The following is a 25,068-nucleotide window of genomic DNA, read 5'->3' on the forward strand; positions in this document are numbered from 1 at the left end:
AGAAACTTGTGTTTTTTAATTCGTCACTTTAAACCTGGATGGTCGATGCGCGATGCACCATTTCACAGCAGATATTAACGGTGCCGTGTGCATTACATGTCATTTTGTACACGAAGCCCAATGGGAGCAAATCGGTGGGAAAGAATATTATTACAGTATATTCGAATAGGTTTACTGACTGAAGGAGGCTTGCAGAAAGATCGACGTTGAACAGTGAGAACATTCATAAACAAATTATTAAAAGTACGAAACAGAAGATCATATTTAGACTCGAGCGGGTTTATAGTCTTCCATGGATGAGCGCCCTTACGCGGAGCTCTAACTCCGTGAAGGACACGACATTTAGAGACACTCTGATTCCGTAAGTATAATATAATCACTGTATTTGTCTCGTGTAGATTACACAGAAATATAACTGAATCCGTTGGTAATTATTCCGAAAGCAGTCCCACCTTGAAGAAAATAAACACGAAAGCAAATTACACACATGTAAAAACCAATGCATCATAAAAATAAATATCCTCTATCTTAAATAGTACATTTCATAATACTCTGATTGTGTCACAAGACCAGACAAAGTTTTATAAGTAGCACAATTAATAGCGTATGCGATTGGAAATATGTCACTGGTGGTGACCGGGATTGGCATTGTAGGTCAGATTGACATTGATCTGTAGACAACATTAATCCCAAAAATAACTAAAATCATTATTCGGTTAGCAATAAAGAGCAAATTCCTAAAATTATTATAAACTATCGTCTTGTGTCTTCAATCGCGATGATGGGGAGTTGTTTTCAGATCAAGACCAAGCTAGAATCGTTAAATCATAAGTGAAGACCACGAAGTGTTTCAGTCACAAGTTCACGTCTCTGAACGGTTCGCTTTTATGGACTTTTCCTCCGAATCTTCCTTTAGACATGCTAAGTGTAACCAATACAGGTTAGGCGTCATGGCGGAATCCCGTGCTTTTTAGTTGAACAATGATAAATTTGGAATAAGACATTTCATTATGTTGCTGTTACGCCCTTCAGTATTTATCGATTTCCAGTTCTGCCCCCCTTGCGTGGGGTTTAGCGTGGGTAACAAGCTCTTTTTAGTGAGTCTTAAGTTACGAACAATCGGGCCATTGGATATACCGGATTTGTCGTCGTATCTAAGCTTATTTTCGTACCTATTTCACGTGCAAATTATCACCATCTGTCCGGAATACTCTAGGAAAATACAGAAATGCAACCCAGTCGAATTTAAACTAGAGTGAGTAAACCCGAGGAGCGTTACTCATATCTAGTGGGAGCCGTTTGTTGGAAACGTAAAGTTTGTGCTCTATCTTATTTTAAGCGGAGTGCAAAGTGTACCTAACAATCTGGAAAACCTCGTCAAATTAAACATTTTCTATAATAATAACATGGATTTTAATATGAATATCACATTGCTTTATTGATTATCAGCTGGGTACGAAAAATACTCATTACCATGTTTCAATGGTGTATATATATGTGTTACCGTCATGTTAATTACTGTCGTTTTCTCGCCGAAATGAGACTTATCACCGGATTTCTATGGTCACAAAAATGCTTTCTTCTAAGATGAATATTGTCTGTACATATTTAAATGAATACAGTTGATGCAGTGGCCTAGACGACCAAGCTCTTGTCTCAGACCGGAATTGGCAGCTTTAAACTCGATCAGCGACACATCTACATAACACAACTTGTGTAAATAAACTTATTATTACTACTAGCATCAACCTTCCCAGAAGAAGAGCCTAGTCACACTATTTCGAAAAAAAAAGCCCTTTACATAAAGTAACATAATACAAAAAATGACTAGTTTCTATAAGTTGCAGATGGGGAGCGAATTGCCATCCAGTTCTCAGGGAGAGGAAGAACAAAAACATTGATCCCCTTCTTCAAAAACCTTTGGGCCAATGCGAACAAGAGAATGGTGCTTTGTAACAAAATCGGACCTGATATGGACATAGTTAGTGCATCGACATTTGTCTACGAACATCAAATGAAGAGATTACAGGTCCTGCCGACTTCTATATTCATAGATGATACAGCCGTTGTATGGCAACCAAAGATCTCCATGAAACTTTCACTATAAATGAACGATTTTCTTTTATCAAATACGTTAGATTCGATTTAGCTACCTAGTTGTGTCCTTTCAATGACTTGATAGCTAGACAGACCGGATCCTCACTCCTAGCCTTTAAATAGCTACGTATACAACTAGTAAACTCTGTCTTTAATACGAGAAAAACGAAATACGTCTGTAACATTGCGGAGCTTCATGCTAACAGGAAATATTTTGCAATAAGTGAACACCCATGCAATATTCCAGATGATCAATTCAATATAACCTAATACATATCTAAACAAATACAATACTATTAGGGTAGTTTTCCGATCATCCGCTTGCACGAGTATATGGTCGTCAGTTGGGAAGTGACCCTTTATTGAAGTCGGAATGATGACTTCCTCGCCTAATATGTCTGTATTTCAATGATATCTGATGGGATAAAAGCTTTTACTTTCATCAGTTTTAGAGTAAACAGCTACCTGTTTATAGTAAATGTCATAAAGAAAAACATGACTAGTTAATAAACTTACTTTGACTATAATCGAACAAGCTACAATACACTCTAAACCCCGTTCGACAATATGGCGTCCGCAACAGCTTTTTTTCACAGAAGCAAACGGATTATTTAATTTAGCCTACATAAAAATGGTTTTCAGTGATATCACGTATATATATATATATATATATATATATATATATATATATTCATACCAATGTCGAAAGAAACTGATTTGTATTAAGCACAAGCTCTATTCTTATACACAACAACATGCTTTTGATGCCTGCGATAATGTCACTTCACTGGCAATCTAACCTGTTTCACAGAATCGATGATACTTTATACAAGAGTAGTTTTCACTGATGGATTTCCGGTGTTTCTACATTCTTCTACACACCTATCTGCTTACTATACTTTCAAACATGAACCACTCTTCACGAAGCCTATTTTTTTCGAGCTGCTCGCACACTTACACAAGAACGCACACAAATACACAGCGTAAATATCACTTTGTTGCCGTGTTAACCTTTTAATGCAAAAAAGGAAAAGAAATTTTTTCGCCTGCAGGTGTATGGCTGGTACGGCAATATAGTTTCAAATGTTTTACTTCGTTAATGTACCACTTTCGGAACTAGAATTATACCATTCCTCTTATCCGTCAAGGGGATGGCCAAGATAGACCATTGATACTTCAGTATTGCCATAAACAGCTGATACGGCCGGAAACAGCCTGCACCTATCAGGCAGACCACGAAATGCGACCCCTAGAAATTCGCAGTTAGCTCGCTCGAACGACAATGTGTGATCCTCGCAGTCCAGGACGACACGAATTCTCTCGCCAACCTGCTCATCGTGCAGAATAGAAGATAAATTGGGAGTACAAAGCTGCTACTTCATCATAGACATTGTCTAAAGTCAACGTTTTTGCCATAGAGGAGAATATATTCCGTACTTATATGTCCATAAAACGCCGAGAACAATGAACGATTGTTACTACATGACCTTCTGGAAGGGAACGATTTAATTTTTTATTGCAACACTACCTGATATTTCGGCGGATTACTAAGTGGTGGATATATTCCGTGATTATCTCCATTGTGAAGAAGAACGTTGTCGACAAGATTCCAACCCCACGATTCAGAGTTCGAGCCCAACAGAGCCACGTAACCAGGACACTGGACTGGGGCTTCCTAAGCGGTGTATGTGTAGAATAGAAGCAAATTAAAGTTAAAAAGGACGGCTTACCTAACGTAGGATCCAAACGTTTATGATAATAAAAATTCAGGGCTTTCGTTCTGCACTTCACGTACAAATTCACAAGGCCTTAGATATTCAGTACTATCAACTTAAAGTTTAATACAAATTAGCAATATAGTTTATTCAGCAATTTAAAAAAAATTTATTTCATGCATAGACTGCACTCACATGAAACAACGGTATCCACAGTTATAAAATGTCAGCTTGTCCAGAGCTATATAGTCCTTTGGAGATTTTGAAGAATTCTTAAACTGCTCATTACTGACGCATAAAATTTAGTAAGTATTTAAACCAAGCCTTAATTGTTTACGATTACAAGTTTATTGAATATAATAATATAACTGTAAATTTAGACGTCCGGATATTGCTTAATGCTGAAAATTAAATATCAGTGGTTTTTCTTAAAAATTACGCGACCGAAGATTAGCGAAAACACTTTTAGCAAAAGTAGACTTTTAGCGAAACAACATTTTGTTATTAACGTAATCGTTTCAGGGACACTGGAAAGTCAATGATGGCATAGGAGGTGATTGCAACCTGAAAACCTAGAATCGAAGTTGCTGTGATTACGGAAGCTCTCAAGCAGAACACCATGCAACATAGGACTTCCCTATGAACGTGTCATGAAATTATAAAGGAATTACTGGAGATCAAAAAGAAATAGTGGATCTTTGTTTCCTCACGAACCGACACTCATGGCGTATACCCTTCGGACAATTATTATTAGCAAACCCGTTACTAGACTCGGCCTAAACGAGTACGTCGTTGCTGTAGAAGACATATGAATTGGTCTGCCCCATCCACAAAGGAAAGGTCAGACCGAAGAACAGCTTCGAAGAAGAACGAAAGTCAATGATTTCAGTCAGTGATAATGCGAAAGTATGGCGATGCGTATCATCAGAATACAGCTGCTGATAAGTTCCCAGAGCGCTAGGGTTTTAATATGTGAACCATAGAGCGCACCGCATATAATATATGCTAAAATATCGTTGTACCTTCTTGTGTTTTCGCATAACCTAATACCTTACATACACTACCATGCACTAATCTGTTAACAAAAAAAGTAAAACGCATCAAAACAACGTGTTACCTTTGTGGACACTCCAATGACGGCGACAGTTCCGAGAGGACCCTCCCACCAAACTTTCCAACAATGGCGACCGTTATTAAAACCTAAAAAAATATTATAAATGTAAGAGAACTTCAGAAAGTATATTTGGCATAGTAATTCAAATCGAACGAATCCAGACATTGCACCCGAACGTACACGTAGTGGCGCTTAGGGTATAACTAAAAGCTTTCTCAGAATATTCAGCGTCTTTCTAGTGTCCTCAGTAGTACCTATAATTTAGTCTGCTAACGGGTCATGTCAAAGTAGAGCATCGGACGATGATATCTTAAAAAAAGAAAAGGTTACTACTTTTGTTTCTAAAAAAAAGTTAAACTATTCTTTAGGACAGTTGTTGAAGCTGTCATCTCTACAGATGAATTATATTGGTATAATATGTTAAATTTCGTTACGGCTAAACGAATTTGTCAACTTGTCGTATTCTCTTTATCTCGTCCGATTTGTCACTAGTATCTTCCATAATATAAGTCAAACTCACCGATCTTTCCCTTTGCGGCATCTGTTGACTGCGCTACAGGATTTCGATGGATCGTGAATCCGTTGGGCTTGACGTAGATATTCCTGGAACACTCAGAAGGATCCCAAGCGTGGAAGAGACTGCGTAGTTTCGATTTGTATGTCGGCACATCCGATAGCATATTTGTAGGCGTTTTAAAATTTTCGGCCGAAAGCCGGCGCATGGCGTGCAACCGCCAGATTTCGCCATTTTCATCGGCTAACAAAGCGTTAAAACGTCGACAAACCAAAGCTACTTGTCGAAGTGAATTGAGATCAAGAAACGTAAAGATATACTCAAGAATCGAACGGGGCAGCGTGAGCAACACCGAACCAGTGGTGCTCGGGGCCACCTTCGGAGGGGCCATCCCTTTTGTGGTGAGTCAGTGCACCCCTTATCGCTGCTGAATAGCTCTACCGAAGTATTCAACTTCTTATTCGGCCGTCAAGGCACGTATTAAGCTTCTTGTAAGGTCTGTCCCGCTGTCGCGTCGTTGAAAACCCTGATGAGGTCCCGTTGTTGAGTGTTCGGAGTATCGTCTGCTATCCAGCGGTAGGTATAATCTCGGACATGCTATTACCTCCTTAACTGGTGACTATTTGCAAACAACGAGAGCCCCGTGCCCTCCACGCTTGGCTAATGGCTTCCCTTTCTCTTTCGCCTCACCCGGTACCCCACAGACAGTGCTCGTTGCTTGAGGCGGGAATTTCATAGTTGCGTTGCTTGAGTGATCTCGAAACTACGATTATGCTTGTGAGTAAGGACATGCAAGAGCGGAAGTGACACGGAAAAGAGAAAGAGTCACAGAAACACAGTGCACGATCACTGTGGATGTCAGTGAGATAGATGCAATCATCGAAAAATCGGCTTAAATTTTTTTTTTCATTATCCAACGGCAGCGTACTGAAGACACAGCAATATAATATCGTGCAAACGTCAGGTTTATATGGAAGGCAAAGTTAGCATAGTAACGGTCAAATTTATTTAAAAAATCATCTACTTATCGATAAAATTAAATGATACTTATCGCATATGATATCACGATGGACGCGCATTGGATCCACTGGGCATATTTTAGGACTGTAAGGGCTTATTATAGGGTCATAATACGAAATCTTAGGATCTTCAATGACTGTAGTGTAGATTATCAATCAGAGTGATAACGTTTTTCTTGGCATGATCACGTCAAACTATTTATGGTCTAATCAATTTATCAAACGCATGTGAAAATGTTTTCCATAATTATTTCTTGATAAGGAAATAACTTTAAAAGCATACTGTCATCACAGAATTGAAGTTCACTAGGGAGAAGTAGCTTATTGGGTTCTTCGATTTCTGCTGAAGTTGCAGCATATTAGTTTTGATGCTTAAAAAAGCGGCAGTTTCCATGCCGTCACTCAGGCTTTTGATAACCAGTTTCGAAGAAAGCTGTTGATAATGAATTATCTCGTTTTCTATGCTAGGGAAATCACGAGGTTTTCTTAGTATAATATTTATTGTTTTTATTTTTAATTATATGTTAAAAGTAATATTTATAAATAGCTGGATTTGTAAATTACTGACCTAAGCTAAATAAGCCAGATGTTGTCTCAGAATATATGTAATAATATTTTATAATAAGCTTGTTGTTATGTGTTAAATAAGATGCATCTAGTCAGCAGGTTGCTACAAGAAGCTATTTAGTCTGAAACGTTTCAATTTGATAACTCTATACAGTTACGTTAAACGCGGGAGAGAGGAAAACTAATATCTAAAATAAGAGAAGTTAGTCTATCAACTTTGCCCTCGTCGAGTTTTTTGTATGTACGGAAAATTGGTTTAATGTTGTTATCGTAGGTTTTAAAAGTAATGTCAGAGTCATTTCTGAACGTATAAAGCTAGCTAGCTAGATTGCTGCGATCATTTTTACAAGAAATTGTTAAAATAACTTAAAATTCAAGTTAAAATTAACAGTAGATGAGTAATATAGCCTCGAGTCGATTCAACTATAACATTGCTTTTTTGTTGGCGTACAGAAAAAAATTTGCACTTCATCAACAATCTGCTCGTTGTTATCTCGTTTGTCAAATATGCACTCCCTCGATCCTTTCGTCAATCTTTCTTTAATTTTTTTTTCAAAAAAATAAAACGGGCCAGTTAATCAGCTCGGAGCTTTCCATCTTGAGTAACATGCGCGCGTGAATGGGGCTGCACTACGTAATGAAAGCTAGTGAAGACATCCTCAACAACCCATATTTGAAGACTTCGTTGTTCGAGATATATAGGACATTCGGTAAGCAGTGAAAATCTCTGAATCGAATCAACATAAGAGGACATCTTTTATGGCCTAACAACCTACTGAAAAGTACGCACACAATTTTAGACATCTCGAAAAGTTCTTGAGTTATCAGATATTTTTTTTACAAGTTTGTAAAATCTTAACTGTTGTCTTACGTTTAAAATGGGTATTTTGAATTTTACGGCTGCTGGTTATCACTGTAAACGGCTGACTTTTTTTTTAGCTCGAAAGAATGTGCATTTCGGCTCCAAACGAAGTTTTCCTGGCAAACAAACTGCTGGCGCACCATCACAAAGACGCTGCACAGGTGATAAGTATAAGTAAATTAGCCCATTTCTTTGGATACCTATACCGTCACCTAGGTAGGTTAGGAAGGACAATCGTGTCTGATTTCGTCAGAAAAGGAAACTTTCGCTTTATTTCTTTTTTAGGACAGGTTTTCTTCAGGTGAACCGGAATCGCTTTGTTAGCTTGCCGCGTGATTTCGTACTGGGTTGCATTTAGTATGCAATTTTTGTTGCCGGCAATACCGTTAACTACCTCGAACTATGATGTATATAGCCCTTCAGTGCAGGTAAAAGTGCTGGTCGACTCAGTTTATGCTTGGCGTTTTTCAGAATATACTACGAGATGTTGAAACAAAAAATGACATTTACATATGATAGAGAATCGGCTGGATAAATCTTGGTGTCTTGCGCTTCAGGTTGTCGCAGCGTCAGGTCGACGACTCATCAACGAGCCATTTGGTCATGTTCTGGCTCATTCCTTTCCTAATATTCTGCATAGGTGCGTAAGTCTGTATGTATATGAACGTTGCTATTGCTGTATCCGATGATATACTATATTATATATTAGCTTACTCGTCATATGCTGTTGTTCCTGGTATTATCATTATTTCTATATTATATATACACAATAAATTATTATTAAAACTTATATATATATATATATATATATATATATATATATAGAACCTTTTGGTGGTCCTGCTGATTCACGCTCGGACAGGAGCATGATCACGAACGATTGTCCTCATTTGTTGACTGCCTTTTCCTCTTTCTTGGTTTCAACATATTGATGAATACGCATTTATGTGTAGATAGTTGTGCGTTGTGTCCTTCTCAGGCGGACCCGCACCGACCCGCCGTATCGCGGTGAGTGGTAAAGGTCCTTCACGCACACGCACGCAATCACTTCAATCGCACGCAAGCAGAGGCGCAGATCCGTTGGGCACGGTAGCGTCTGTTTCCTCTTTATCCAGTCAACCAATGAAAGAGAGCACACGATGATCAAGCAGGCTCGTCTTACGATAGTCTAGCTATCCTCTACCTACCGGCGAAACGTCATTATAATTAGCATATATAATACAGCTTTAGCGGGCGCAAGGTACGCTGTTGACCTACGCTGTCCACGTAGGAACCGAAACAGCAGGGATTCTAGCAGAAATGTTGACACCCAAATTCTCAGGGGATCTGTAAATGTCAGCCGGCAAACGGATGATGACGGGATAAATTAGACTTGACTAAATTCGACAGAACATATCGGAAATAAGCATTATTTCCTATATTACAACCTTCGTGCGGCTTCGCTCAATACCAGGTGTCTGTGTACTAATAAAAGTTTTACTATGAGGGTTAATATATATATGAGGTGACCTACCGGAGATGTGGGTACGTATACAAATGTCCATGCTCGGTAAGAATCCACTTTTAATCTCTCTGTTTCCTGTGAGAAAGAGTAAACAGCTCAAGTTGAGCATAAGTAGCATATTAGTGGGTGGTACGATAACATTCAATAATAATAAATACGTCACATGCCAAACGGAATGACGACCCATTAAAAGGTATTTTCGTTCAAGTCGCGACCGGCGAGACAAACAACGATGTGTATCTAGAATCGTGCACTTCGGACTTAATAGTATTTAGTTGTAGATGTTGGCGCATTCTAAAAAAATGAGACGTACTCAAACTATACACAGGGCTCGCTGTACAGAATATGCCATCTCAACATCGTGAAACCCGCTAGTGAGCGACTCGAAGTTGAGCTACTTTGAAAGTTGACGTTGATTGGGGGGTCCCTTCTCGGTTATGGCAGGATAAACAAAAAATGCAATGAAGATGTCAGCAGTTGCTAATAATGGACATGGTACGCGCATTGGAAGCGACTGAGCTCGAGGCCACTGAAAACGTTGCCGATGAGTGAGCTCGTGAGGCTCTTGAGACAGGCCGAGATGAACTGAGGACCCGCGGTTCAGGAATTATAGGATAGTTCCATTCAAGAAGTTCCGGACCACCAGATGACACTGCCTCCACGGGCGTTGTAGCTTTCGATACGTTGCTTGCACCCTTTAGATTGCTGTTACTGCCAATGCTAATCTTATTATTGAAGCAGCTGTCGTTGGTAGAGGTACTGGCTCTCCCGACGGTTACCACCAGGGGGCCTTCGGATACCTTCTCAACGTAACCAATAACTGCCGCTTTAGAAGAATCCTGAAAAACACAACAGCCGGTGTAACAACACCAAAGCAATTAATAGAAGACTGTTTTCGTACTCGTTTAAATGATGTGCCATATGTGGTATCCCATATCCCTGCAGTATCAGAAATGATTTTAGATTACATTCCAGCATTATCTTTGAATAAACTATTAAGCAAAAATAAAATATTAAGCAAAACAAAAAAAATATCGTAAAGTCTGCGTATATACTGTGCGGTCAGTGTAATAATATTTGGCAGTAGGTATTACGAAACATTCTGAGAGCGTAAATGCGATTACAAAAGATTGTACTTGCGAAACATTGTGTTCGGGATCTACAGGGCAATCCGTTGTGAATCCTTCAGGAGGACGGATGGTCGGAATCTGTAAAATGTCAATGGCCTCATCGCCGCTGTCCGAAAGTTGCCGCTGATGGGTTGTATGCCCGACTTGCTGCGTGTCAGGAGAAGGCGCTGTGGGAGAAGCGGCCGTTGAGTTAGAGGATGTGGAAGCGCCTGCCCTTAAAGAAACTCGCGATTTTCGGTGGGAATAATCCTGAAAATAGGACAGAATACTATGAGCCTCAAATTCTCACAGATACATTTTAACTCTCAGGCTATACTTTACTTAGATTGTTCTGCATAACGCCTATATGTTTAAATAACTTAACAAACATCTTAGTTGATCGACAAATAGATACTGTGACATACCCATTTCATTGTTTTACAACCATGGCTTTCGCTGCATCTAAAATTATGCGGAAACTTCTCTGTTTCTGATTAAAAAGTATCGAATAAGAGCGGTATTATAACCAAAAGTAGTCTGGTGTGTTAAATTTCGATAAGTTGTGCCTATGCAATCATTATGATGACCATGACACTTCTCTATAACTCGTTACCTTGAACGATGATCTTCCAGAATCGTTTGTTCCTTGTGTGTTGTCGCTGTGGTCCGAATCTTCTGTATCTGATGATTTGGCAGAAGAACTTTTTGACGCAACAGGAACAGACTTTTTCAATGCATTTACTTCTAACTCGAGTCCCTTACAGCGTTCCTTCAACTCCTTTTCGATTCCCATTAACGAGATTTTATCCACCTCGAGCCGCTTCAGGGCGCGTCGTAGTAGCTCAAGTTCTGTGCGTAACTTAGAGTTTTCGCTTTTAATTTTTTTGCGCTCAGCGAGAGCGTGGTCAACGTTAAGGAAGTTGTCTTTCCAGCGACGCACTTCCTCCCAGACGGGATCTTGGGATGGGAAGCCTTTTTCAATTAGATTCTTTTCTAGGGCTGTTATATCGAAACCAACCTCATCCAGCTCATTCTGTATACGCACTTTATCTGATGCCGATGGCGTGTAGATATGGACGCAGTTGAAAAAATATAGAGCAGCCAACTAGAAATAGTCATAGGATCGAAGGAACAATATAAATTAATAGTCTTCTTCAAAATAACACTGGGGGTATGGGGGTGTTTGTACGTCTCATTCATGCATGAACGTATATAAATAATCCGTATCAGCATTTATTATAAAATCGAAATTAATATTCAATATATTATGGTGGACTAATGTATGTATTATAAACCCACCTCAAAGCCAGTTGCCATTTTACTTCGGTTCAATAGCATAGACACAAGGAACTTAAATCGCACTGTTTCTCCGTGGATCACTCTCACAGCTGAGATAGAATCCATTACTTTTTGATACCCCAGGGGGTGTTCTTCGATGACTCGTGACATCAACTGTAGCGCAAATTTTCGTGTGACGGTGCATGAAGACATCACCGAAGAGGCTATTGATGTCATACCACCTCCATGGGCGATCAGTTTACTTAACGATTTCTACATGGGCCATTAGACATACGCAAGCAAACAAGACGGCAAAAGTTATTTGACAATTTCGTGCTTCAGAGTAGTAAACTTTATTTTTAAGTTATACTATGTCTCTGTACTTCTGGGTAACAAATCTAAAATGTTCAATAGATTTCGCTATTAACATATGCGGCGAGAATGCTCTATGTAAATCCTCAAGAGGATACAGTGTTTTTTTTTTTTTTTTTTTTTGTTCCAATAGACTATTCGTAGTTAGTTTTAAGTCGGTATAGGTTTTTAGAACAAGTTCAGCTTATCTTCTTCATAGTGAAAGGTTGTAAAAAAGATTTAAACTAAAAAAGATTTAAAAAAGATAAAACTTTAATAGTGATTGAAAACATGCAAAGAAGTCTATTAAGCACATCTTTTTGTCCCACTTCGCTCGTTGCCTCTTCTTGCCGTCATATCTTGAGCTTCATAGAGCTATAATGTAAATTCAGTTAGAAAAGACAATGACAACTATAAGCGAATATTTAGCTCCCTGTTTGCATCCTCGTTCGTTGACTCATGGGTTTACTGACCTTACAGCGCAGAGTGTAGAAGATGCATTCGATGCAATCCAACTCTTCAGACTGTGGGCATTCACATGCAAAAAAAAAAAACAAGGAAAAATCACAATAACTAGACGAAATCTACAAATCGATAAGGAGCAAACAATCAAAACTCGCTTTAGCATTAATCTATAGACAATATACGATATCTCGGCTATCCCATACGTTCAAAAATGTACAATGAGCATCTGTTTGTCTGTATTAGCAACAAATGACTCCATCACTACGACGAAACTTCTATTTTCCCTATTAAAATACTTTAAAAAAGCTGTTGATCTATTTGAAAAAGGTATTTCCTAGCAGAAGTATTGGTCCAGTTAAGTTTGAATGAACAGAAATACGTTAGCATAGGTACGGTGGTTATGTTCTACCGGTTTCATGGTCCGTAATGCACATCTGGATCTCACTCAAGTTACCATAAATGCTGATATCGATCAATCCTAACTGTCGATCGAGTATTTCTTCGTCACTCTTTTCCTTATGGTATCGTCCCGCTCGTTCGTCTTTATTCGATTACTCAATATATGTACTTGTGACAAATAGTCTTCTGAAGTTTAAATTCCCACCCGCACTTCGAAATCGCTCTTGCACAAGATCAAAATTCCCTCCATTTTCTATTAGATAAAGACGTCTACGTATCCGATATTGCGTTTGCTGGCGTCGTCGACGTATTTTGTTATTTACTGCCCAAAGGGAAGCTCAAGCTGTACCCAGTTTTTCTTTCGCCTGGGTGATATATCGGTAGAACTGACAGCAGCAGCAGCAGCAATAAGACATATATATATATATAGGGCACCGCTGGAAGCATTACGGGATTGAAGCAGTGGCCGATGCCGCTAAATATCGAGCCAAGTATCGTTTCGATTCAAAAAAGCCGAACTCCACCGCCCTCAGCGGTGTTCTGCTTGTGGCAGTAATCCCCTAGACGCTAACCGCATCACCGAGTCAGACGCAAGCACATACGCGCATGCAGATATACGTTACCAACAACACCGTATGTCAGCACGTCAACATGCCGAGCAAATCGGCTTACGCCCCAACAACGTCAATATCAAAGGATACCAGTAATGGCGTTGACCACCGTCGGGTGACTCCACTTCCTAATAAATTACATTAGTTGATTACATAATATTTTTATTAAGTCTTTCGTTTATTTCGACGATCAGAGTGAGACAAGTACGTATCGGTAAATGTGATTCGTTTCTGTCGTCGCCTTTGCTTCTACTACACTTGACTATAAAATGTACACACTTTCATAGGCTATAAAATCAGCTGCGAACACAGAAATAATAACAATTGTTGGTCCAAAGCGAGAAATCGTCATAGGCGATGTACCCCGTTGCAGAATTGGGATCTTACTATTCAAATGGTCATGTCTATTGATGAATGAGATGTTGTCCGAGCGGCGAATGTACCGTAGATATTGTGGTCATAATGTACAGTTCCATGCAGCGACCCAAGAGTTACGTCGGTATAGCTGTTACTATTGTTTATTGGTTAGTCCCTTTGGGTGAATATGTACACGTGTTACGCGTACCTGATTGGCAAAGATTGATAAAGGTAAATAACGAAGCATCGACCTGTAAACGACATTATCTCGTAGCTGATTCGTATGGGCTTTACGCGTATTCAGTATTAATACGATTTATCTCAGCAGAGTCGCTCACATAAAAAACCATCTTACATAAAATAATTGAATAGTCTTTATATATAGTCTATAGAACTCTTCATAGACCCACAAATAAATGAACAGATCTACCCTCATCCCAGATCAAACATGAACGACCATTAGCGCCCTTTCACACAACGAGTTTATCTCTCTAACCATAAAATACTATGTTCCGCCTGTGTCGTTCACGTTCGATTTAATTCGAGTTCTTTTGTTGCCGATGCCGCGAAAGGATGAATTAAACCGGAATTAGCAGAGATATGATGTTGATAGCAGAAGCTGGCATTATCGTGAGTAGTACTTAACACGAATACAATCACAGACGCAGACAGCTCAACTGGTTCGAGTTGGGGCATTGTCGAATTCTGTCTAGCGAACAGTCGACTGTGAGCGTCATTGCGCCGAACTTCGGGACTGGCAAAAGTCTCGAGCCATCGCCTTCGCAATAGGTGACGATCAACGAGCTCTGGCAACAAGCGTCCTCGTTTCCCCTCGCCCTTCGTTTTACTTTGGTCAAATCTGTGGCTCGTTAGCGCCACGTCCGCGCCACTGAAACATTTGTTCGTATGTCGAACGCCGAGGGGAATATGCCGGCGAGTTGTTTTGTTGCAATAATCTCCTTTCTTTCTATTGCTGTTCTTTGGGTGGAGCCGCTCCTGTTGGAAAGGGGTGGTCCGTCCTATCCAGCTGACCGACAGGCACATTGATCAAAAAAAGTAGCGCCAACAGACCTTGTAAAGCAAATCGCTGCCAGTAGACTGGCTGCCGCCATAGACGACGAAGATGATCGTCATGACAATCTGCCCGTTGTTCATCTGAACATTGGAACGCGCAGGGGCTAGAGGCCGACAACTTCAATCCTTGTTTCACCCCCTATGGCTTCCCTTTCTCACGCCCGACACACAAAAATCCGCACTCATAAATGACCATGTCTTCATTATTGGCCCGCCTACGACACGTTTAATATAGGCACGATATTGCACCGAACTGAAAATTTAACAGGGCAAAGTCCATGCAAGAACGTTAAACTGCCGTAAAAGCTGTGCCGGTAGACGCGTTATAAATCCGAAACGTCTAATCCAAAAAAACTGTGTACTGAAAAGAGGCTGCCAACACATCTGAGTTTCGTAAACGCAGCATGCTTGCAAAACACTGGCTCGTACTGTTAGCGCACGTTGTCTGCACATTATTGCCTGCATCAGCTGAAATATCCTAGGTTGCCAAAACACTCCCAGAGCGCCCAAGACAAGAATACACGCTCACCCCTCACGAACGTGCATTCTGCTGGGAAACATCTACGAAAGTCATCTACGAAGGGGGGAAACATCCATTGATCCCGATCTACTCTGCTCAATATTGTCAACCACATTGCAGTCACAAAACAAGCAACTGGGCGACAGACCCAAGTTGTTACTGGATGGTTAACGTAGGTTCGTACTCTCTTATTGCCCAAAATCGATATTGGTTGGCAACGTATCTAACAATGAAATTCACTATTCTCGGTTTATACGTGTAGTGCGTGTCTAACTGCAATTTCGCCTTCCATACCATTTGACAGTGCTTGCCGTTAAACAAAACCTCTCTTGCTGGGTGGTATTAATTGTTTTTCTATTCATTGTCGTACCAAAACGACTGGCGTACTGACATGCATGACCTTATGCAGATCTCCATAGTCTGTATGTCAGTTGACAAATGGCGACTGTTATGCGCTTGTGTGTGCGTGCGCACAACGCTTGCAGGGGTAAGTTGAACTTTTACTGCGTGCGATGTAAACCCTGCACGTTACAATTTACTCTAGAAAGTATCACGGATGAATATTTTTTTATTCTTCGTTAGAGGCAACCACACATCCGTTGCCATCATTTATTACTGCTACCAGCTATTCCTTTCGATACGCGGTAAATTCAGCTCTGCATCACTGACGAAATGCAATGTATTTTTGATTTTTCTTAGAGGCGGACCGAAATGACCTCACCTAGGCAGTACCAGTCGTCCTTTTCTATAATCTAACATGATCGACGTGGTTACTGTCTAGACTAGCAAATGACGGACGCTGGGCAAATGGACCTCTGACGCGGGCTGTAGGCGTTCAATAGTAACCGACCGTTCAAAGCATCACCGACCAAACATATGTCGCTTACGGTTAAAAATGCGAATCAATATATTGGACAAATCGTATGCGAGATTATAATAGGGATCCATTCTGCTCAAATCTGCAAGATCTACACGGATTTTTTTTGCCTATCCGAAAAATCCAGGGTGTTTCCTCTTTTCATTTGTACCATTACATGGTACGAAAAGCCCCCAAGCTATACCAGTAACTATCCTAATTACTAACAAGTATACACAATGGCATTATGTCATATTTCCAGACTGATAAAGGCGACTCGTAAATGGAAAGAAGAACTTGCATGAAACTTGTACGGGTCTACAACAAATTATTAACAGGAAAGCAACATATGTTTCTTGTTTTTTGCAGCTGGTCTCACTATCTTACCTATATATGTGTATATATATATATATATATATATATATATATATATAGACTAGATGCTAAGAGAGAGAGAAAGAGAGAGTGAGAGAGAGATAAAACAAGTCATAGAAAAGTGATACGAAAAGACGATTTTTCTTATCAGTTATCGCGATGTCGAGTCGGTTCTTTGTTGTTAACGGCATCTATAGTCCTTATCCTTCAGAGCAATTATGCCAATTATTTTCATTTTGTACGTCGATAGCAATAAACAATGATTTAGTCCCCTGGCGAGCGTATACACTTAACACAGCAAGCTCTACGGCATAGAGATAAAGAGGTTACTAGTGATGATTCAACGCTTTGTGTTTACGTTAATATATTATCTTGTCGTTGTTACCTAAACGCCTGGCAGAAGCGATTACTGAACGGGTAGTAGAACCAGCTTCAATCGAGTGGGTGGGTCGTTTGTCATTGATGTTCTCCGTTGATACATGCAGCAAGCATTGTTTGCTCCATAGCTACTCTGTCATCACGAGCGACATTGGTAAAACTGGGCTTACCTCATCATTTCTTTTCCAATCAAAATAACTAATTGTTTGATAAAATTGATACAAACGTAAAAGTAACAATGGGTGATTTGGAGATAGCATGTGGGTAACCTATAGAGGGTCGATTGAATCCGGTGACAAAGTGTTTCAACAAGCGTTTAGTATACCCGGATAGACTGCGTCCTATCGAATTCTATGCGATACACAAAGAGTCACGAAACCTTTCGCCTTGTCTGACTGAATGCGATCGAAGTCTAACACCCTCAATACAAGAAAGAACGGTATTAATCTTAAAGCGAACGGGGGCTGTATCTTCTATAGAGGGTCCCGACTAGAGCTCTTACAAAGCCAGTAGCATTTTACCATGTGAGCTCCGTGATGAACTAAGCTAAGGAACTGCCGTGCCGTTGCATAGAAATATCAGGAATGACAATTGTAGAACCGTTGATGTTCTTAATCTAACGCTAAAGCTAGGTACACTTTCTGTATATATACTGCTCTTGGGCTGAAATTGAACTATCGAGTTGACCGCTACCGGTAAGTTTAGTCTATCATATAAATACAGGACGTTTTTAGCTAGAATCTGCACAAGAATCGTTTTGCACTATGAAACGATAGCCAGATACTGTTCCTAGCGTCGGCTAGAAACCCCGACACACACTTTTGTTAGCATCGATGCAGTAGTAACTAGTTGTGTGGTACGTTAGGATCTGAGGATGAGCTCCAGTGTGGTACTCCTCGACTTTGGCACGCATATAAACAGGGTTATTCTTAGAGATTTGATTAGCGGCCAAATATTGGACACGGACCCAAGTCGACCGTGTAAGTCTGAACGATATACATATTCGCGAGGTTGGCACGTGCCCATCGACTTGTTATCTGTAGCAAGGGGTAGAGGGAAAACCCTTATCAAGTAAAAAGCAATCACCACAAGATATTTCGCTGGCTATACCCACGGCTGACGACAATTTCTGCTGAAATACAAAGGGCGGGTGGGGACAAAAAATAATGTATGGATGGCTACGATCGCCACTGCGTTGAACACTGAGCATTACACAGCAAACACCAAATATCAGTATCGGCCTAAGTTACGTTGCTACTGAAAAAGGAAAGAGTCATTTCAAAATCCAAATCCCTTCGTCTCGAGCTTCGCTTATGTTTCGCCATTGTTACTGTCACGTGTGCAATCATTATTACGCCAACGATGAAAAACTACTGTTCAACGCAGCGTATATCCAAAAGCTCTCACATATGGCGACGATAGCTGGATGGAGATTTAGATACGGCCGGGTGTTAGTGGGCTTTCGCGTTCCCTTTATGGAGAAGGGAGCCTAGAGAATCCTATATATACTAAGAAGAGGGGCCTTCGAAAAGAAGTTTTAGCATAAGGGCTTGATCCTCACCGGCAGCATTAGCACTAGCATCGTCATAGGTTTCGCTGACCATTAGATATCGAATCACCAACTAATACTATGCGTGAGTAGAAGAAGGAGTGATATTATTATGGAGAAACGCCGTCCTTGATAGAAATGTCTGTATTTAACAAAAAAAAAAAAAAATGCTTTTGAAGGCTGACATTAAGCTGACGTGATCGTATGTAGGTCAGTGTCGCTTGGGCACCAGCCATTGACAAACGTTTCCTGTGTTTTTTTTTTAATGTCTAATCTAGACACCTGTCCAGTGATTTCAAAATGGGAGTACAGCGTGCGCAATATATACACTTTGCGAATATTTTAGAAGTGAGAAAAAAGATTTGTGAGTGGATTGCATGTTCCCCTTTCAAAGAGTTCAGCTCCTTCCGCAAAGTAGCAGAAAAAGCCATAGCTTCTGAACGAAGTGGGTCCGGCCGCGTAGTGTCACACAGGTGTTCGTCGAACAACAAATGCCCACAGATGGCAAAAAGAAACGACGGAAGTTGAAGCATCAACTCAAAAAACCCTATGAGAATGTTTGTATGTGTTCACTTGAAATATCAAATATGTGATAAGCACACACACACATCGGTCCAAAAAAACCTTATACCAAGGTGGCATCATACTGTGGGTCCACGATAAACAGGCAAATTCATTAGGGTGATTGGCCAAACGAATCTGGAAAGTAAATGGACAATAACAATATGCGCAGTAGTACAACAGCAGAAACATCGGTGAAACCAGGCAGGAGGCTATCGAATACTCGTTTAATATCGACCATTCGCCCAGCGTAACGTTGAAGAGATGCAGATGTCTTCAGAACGTTCTATAGAGTTCGCAAGTTTTTGCGCAAGGGTAAAAACGAGATAGATTCGATATAGCTTCAGCGTTTTGCTGTTCGGCTCGTATCAGCACCAAGGCCAAGATCAGGTGGCTGATCACAAAACGAGATCCACAGGTATGTCTACTGATGTCCTTTCGTCGGTAACAAGTGGACATGTAGCATCCAGCTATTCGACAATCAGCCAGAAGTTAGATTGCGATGGGAATTGGGAACCAGTCTGTGTCCCAAAGCTTTCTGCAGGAATTACCGACGTACTCAAATAAGAACTCCGATACAACACTATGTGAAGGATAGCTTGCGAGCTCAATGGTGAATGAACAGATAAAAACCAGGACACTCACATGTGACAAGAGAAGATGGCGGCGGCTGTAACGGTTTACGGCGCTCGTTCGTCGCTTACGGTTTCTGTCAAGGGTAACCTCAAAGCAACTTCTATTTAACTTTCATTTTTCATTCTAGATAACCAATTTGTTGGCTTTTATGTGTATACGGGATAAGACATACTTTTACTACTTGAACGGTAGCCAAACGGCTTTGAAGACGAACGGAACCTGAAAGGTCAACAGATCTATGTCTGTTGTTCAGGCACATTTCGCTGTTTCAGCTATAATGTCTGGGAACACGATCCGGCTTTACTGTATATGTTCCTACTTATTTCATTGTCGCATTATAGCTTCTAATGCACATTACATAATTGCCTCAAGTTCCTGTACAATGGCGTGCGTACTATATAATAGCTATTGTTACAAGAGGGCCGACGCATCGTCGATGTAACTGTGTAGTCAGGCTGTCCAACACGCTTCGCACGGGCACCTTCGCTAATTTATTACAAAGCTTCTTTTTTGTCAAGGTGACCCTTAATGATGAACACATATTAACATATACCCATGATGCTGATTTTTCCTTTCGTACTGTCGCTCGCGACGGGGCGCTCTCGGCTAGAGTCGTTCCCTTATTATTATTATTGTTGTTGTTGTTTGGCTCGGTCTGGTTTCGACTGGTGTTGGAAATTTTCATGACAGCCAGACAAGTTTCTCACACGTCGATTTATTCTACATGTATATATTGGACTAGGCAAGTATTGTCGGTATGGGTGGTTAGGGTAGTAGCGATAATGAGCATCTTCCTACTACTTTCAGCTTTAGAGGCACATTCGACAAGATCGTATTTCTAAGGGATACTTCGACCACCTCACATCAGCTTTGTGCAGCATCACATTAGCTCTGTGCGGTAAAGTGAAGGGATGTCCGTCGTCGCATAGCGTGTTGGGTTGCATGATAATTACGTCTGCAAGGTACTACCGGCACGGCACGACAGTCGCCTTGTGGCACTGATTCGATTCGATCATACAATTCTTCTGTTCAGTTCTGGTCATTATGCAGATTGTCGTTTGTTTGTTCTACACCACTCTATGTAAATATCGTTCATCCCTGGAGAAAAACAGGCAGGCTCAATGGGGAGATTGTGTGGCTTTCTCATACGCTCCCATTGGGTAAAAGGCAAGACCGAAAAATGCCATGCTAAACATCGTTCAAAGGATCAGCAATAACGGACCGTAGCTCTAGAAATCAACATTGTGCTAGTTACGTGCGGCATTCACCAAGGCATGCCTCCCCCTCCGCCTACCTCCTTCCCTTCCAGAGACATTTTGTTGTCGAAGTAATGAGCCGCTTAATGTCGATAGGCTGTTAGAGAACAGCTCCTAGGCAGCACGTTACATCATAGAGGTAAGCGGGTGATAGTTAGGCGTCCGCGCACCAGAACACACGCGAATACCCAGCCATAGTCGTTCACGTGCATTGATCCAAACACGCAGTATGATTAACATATATACGTATGTGTGAAAAAGCTGAAAATAAAAGTAAACTTGGGCGTTTTTCGAACTTGTCGGATGGCCACTGATTGACTGCTGGGAAACGCAGTAGAGAAATTGTCACGTGGTCACGTACAAACGTCTTCTAGTGAATGAGTAGGTCTTAGCACTACGCTGTGCAATAATAGGGAAGGGAGCTACGCTGACGCATGTTCATGATCAGGATATCGTGCATGTGCATTTGTTCCAGCTATGCACGAGCAACAACATACCGCAATGTAACTACAAGTACTAATGAATAGTAAATTTCAACTGTAGTATAATTCTTTGTTACAGTAGACAATCGCAACAGTCGTTCAATGATAGGTCCAGGAATATTATCCAGAAAACAAAACACCCACAGGTACAGGGGTTAGATGGTCCAGCCCAACAACAGTAGGTGTGCATTTAGAGGCCGTCGACAGCATAGCCAGACGATGTTAACGTCGTATTAGAAACTAACGAGCCTGCTCCCTGCTAAAGTATAGAAGCACAGCCATGTCAGAGGGGCTTTAGCGACAACGACAAACAGATGTGATAATATATGTGTCATGAATGTGCAACTAATGCATAAACTGATCGTTTAATTAGCAGTACCAATCGACCTATACGCGTATGTTTACGTGTGTATATGTGTGTTTACGCCTGTGTACCGTTATAGCTAAGCCCACTTTTTTTTTTTGATTATAATTGATGCACTGAACTTCAATCGTTCACTTCAAACGTTTTCACAGCAGAACGTCTAATAGACTTCGAATATTAATTCATATAGTATGTGGACGCTTTTGCGTCTTCCGATCGCGAAAGTTCTGCCAATGGAAGTTATACTTGCAAGCAACTGATAAGTAAGGAAGAATAGTCTCAATAGTGAGCAAACCAACTACAGTAGGACGATGGGCACTGGCAGCATAGCAAACATTGTTACTGTTGTCCAGAATATTTTAACAGATTCTTAAAATATGACCTTAAAAAGTTGGGCCGAACTCACTGCAAGCTGTATCCTGAAAAGAAATTTATAACTTCGACAGGATGCAACGTACTTTTAATAAGCGGTCCGATTAAAAATCAGACAAATGTATCCCGTTGTTAAATATAGCAAGCGGGGATAGAAAAATATCGTAAATAAAATACGCAGCCTGATGCAAACAGAATCGGTCGTTTTGATTAAATATATAGCCGTTTTTTTATTTAGACACATTTTTTGCCTAGTATATTTATTTACTATCATCGTGACAAGGCCAAATAGCCCCAATAAGTGTCAAGGGTTACTTTGATAACGTTCTAATATGCTGACCTATTTTAATTGCTTTTTTCGGCACATTAATTGTGATCATGACAAGATACTGACTATCTATTATCTCTACATGTTTAAACGATTTAACCTAATATGTACTGCTGCCCTTGGGTTATGTCGTGTAGTTACAATCGCGCGAGCGCTCAGAGTTACTTCCTTTTGGGCTTATTTTTACATTTATTGACCCAGTCGTCGTCGTCGTCGTCGTCGTCTGTATTTATAAATGGTGGTTCAACTATATATAAACCCACAATTAATCTCAGAGGGTATCTTTTGAGGTATAACAACTGCTGTTTATAAGCAATAGCAGTGATTATTGCTCAAACAAGTCGATTGGGCTTTTTATTATGACTGATTGTCTAACAGCCCACAATCCAACGCTTCGGCTGCTCTGCGATAGCGTACGTATAGTTCTACTAATGTGAAATTTCTCGCCTTCGTTGACGATAATCTCATCGTTAGATGTCACTTATTGTTAGCAATAAAGTAAGATCCATGGCAGACCGTTCAGAATAGTATAGTCGTCTGTCGGATGAGATACTCTAATGACAAATTTAGCTGCATAATACCTGTGTGGACCTTATGTAACAGTTCGAACAAAATAAGAATCTTAAATCTGCCATGTTCTTCCATTTCGCAATATTCTCATAGCACGATGATGGGGAACTGCTCCCTACGAAGCCAGCCAGACGGCTGGCCGCTATTGTCGACGCGGCACTTTTATCCAACTTCCACCAACTTTATCAATGTAAAAAAATCATGAGAACGAACCTTCATGTTGGTGAGGACATGATAATGTCCTCACCAACATGAAGATTTCGATTCTTTAGATCACAATTTTCTTGCGATCAATTAACCTTATTCAGTTTGGCCACAGCGCGTGTTAACATATACATGACCCTGTAACCATACGCCCTACCAAGTTATACAAATCTAAACTAAGAAAAATCTAATTTCTGAGTAATTTATTGATGATTGATACAATCCCGGCTCGTCTGGAATTTTACAAATACGCATACACCTTTGAATATAATAGAACTCCGGCGATAGATGGCTACCAAACAAAATAAGTAAATTACTTCGTTAAATGATAGACTAACCTAGTCTTATTTAAATTAAAAAAATTTTTTTTTTACCTGATTTTAACTAATGACACCTAACTAATGATGATATATTTTGTATATGCTTGGTCGTCATCATGTGGACGAACACATGTAAAATATGTTCTACTTCAATATTGCCCCTTCTGCAACGGTAGCCCTGCAGAGTCACTTACCCTATGGTTGCACATTTACCAATCGAACTAACAGCTGAAATCTGCAGTAAATGCTACTGGCCATTACCACCAGTTCTATTACTTCTGTGAATAGTTACTATATTGTGGTATAATACCATTAACGCCGTTGTATTATTATTACTTTATGAAAGAAGCATTATTTTTGCAATGCTTTTTTTGATGATGTAATAATACTAGGGTCTAACTCATAAATGGCCGGTCGGCTGATGGCTTAGTTCATAACAAAATCAGCGGCAACATTTGGGCGTCTCGTTTGTTTGACGCGGTTTGGCAGTCAACAAGCCGGTCAGCTACTCAGCCGGCCATATTCTTTTTTCGCTTATAGGTAGAAGGTACAGCGTGTGCACGAAACATACACAAATGCATCCAATACACCCTTCACTACAGAACCGTGTGGCCTGCACTCAGCAGCTGCTTATCGTATCATCATAATGACGATACCCACGTTTCCTTTCTTTTCGCGTCAGAAGGCGCAGCAGCGGTCGACGCGTATGGGTGTTTAATCACTGGGTTCTTCGGCGTCAACAGAAGCCGGTCCTGCAAATGGAGCTGTTGCTGTCGCCTAGTAAAATGGTCCCATCCCTTCATTCACAGTCTGTCTTCACTGTGCAAACGTCACAGCAAGCAAGCAAATACAATTCAGGAGCGACAAAAAAACGACCTTTAAGATATGGACGGACGGACGGGCGGACGAAAGACATTTTTTCTCTATTGCCATCATTAGAGATGGCCGGCTTTGTTGTTACACGAACATGCGAAATAGTGAGGACTATTATTAGTTCGATTTGACGATGAGTTGCCCCGGATCTACGCAGACACACACTGTATTAAACACTTACGTACTATTAATGTTAACGGATGTTACGTGCGATTAGCTCATACGGTGCCAGCAGCGGATGCTAGTCGGGGCAATGACTCCGCTAGGCAAAAAGAAGCCCTTGAAATACAGACTTAATAAGCATTGCGGTACTGCTTTTTCATTGGAGCATTTGTCCACACTTCGTTAGACAGGTGGGTGGGGTCCGCCCCCTAGCAATGGCTTAACA

The 25,068-nt window shown here is 40.5% G+C and overlaps 2 protein-coding genes across 6 annotated transcripts in view; both read right to left on the reverse strand.

The window, feature by feature from the left end:
- Nucleotides 1-1,411: 1,411 nt before the first annotated feature.
- Nucleotides 1,412-6,367, reverse strand: Fsn (F-box synaptic protein). Its single transcript, XM_022847841.2, has 4 exons — nucleotides 5,447-6,367; nucleotides 4,930-5,012; nucleotides 3,626-3,772; nucleotides 1,412-3,425 (listed from the first exon to the last, which is right to left on the reverse strand). The coding sequence occupies exons 1-4, from the start codon at nucleotides 5,829-5,831 to the stop codon at nucleotides 3,234-3,236; spliced, it is 807 nt and encodes a 268-aa protein (XP_022703576.1). The 5' UTR covers nucleotides 5,832-6,367; the 3' UTR covers nucleotides 1,412-3,233.
- A 1,760-nt stretch (nucleotides 6,368-8,127) lies between these two features.
- Nucleotides 8,128-25,068, reverse strand: part of mwh (multiple wing hairs) — a 171,339-nt gene continuing 154,398 nt past the window's right edge. For all 5 annotated transcript variants that reach the window (XM_086971778.1, XM_086971779.1, XM_086971776.1 and 2 more), the window contains 7 exons: nucleotides 12,604-12,654; nucleotides 11,801-12,052; nucleotides 11,115-11,606; nucleotides 10,529-10,771; nucleotides 9,706-10,231; nucleotides 9,402-9,467; nucleotides 8,128-9,214 (listed from right to left, as the gene is read on the reverse strand). In XM_086971778.1, coding sequence (XP_086827904.1) covers nucleotides 9,863-10,231; nucleotides 10,529-10,771; nucleotides 11,115-11,606; nucleotides 11,801-12,052; nucleotides 12,604-12,654 — 1,407 coding nt within the window. In that variant the 3' untranslated portion in view covers nucleotides 8,128-9,214; nucleotides 9,402-9,467; nucleotides 9,706-9,862. The remainder of the gene's footprint in view (nucleotides 9,215-9,401; nucleotides 9,468-9,705; nucleotides 10,232-10,528; nucleotides 10,772-11,114; nucleotides 11,607-11,800; nucleotides 12,053-12,603; nucleotides 12,655-25,068) is intronic.

Source organism: Varroa jacobsoni, unplaced genomic scaffold (genome assembly GCF_002532875.2).
Source record: "Varroa jacobsoni isolate VJ856 unplaced genomic scaffold, vjacob_1.0 scaffold_1310, whole genome shotgun sequence".
NCBI lineage: Eukaryota > Metazoa > Arthropoda > Arachnida > Mesostigmata > Varroidae > Varroa > Varroa jacobsoni.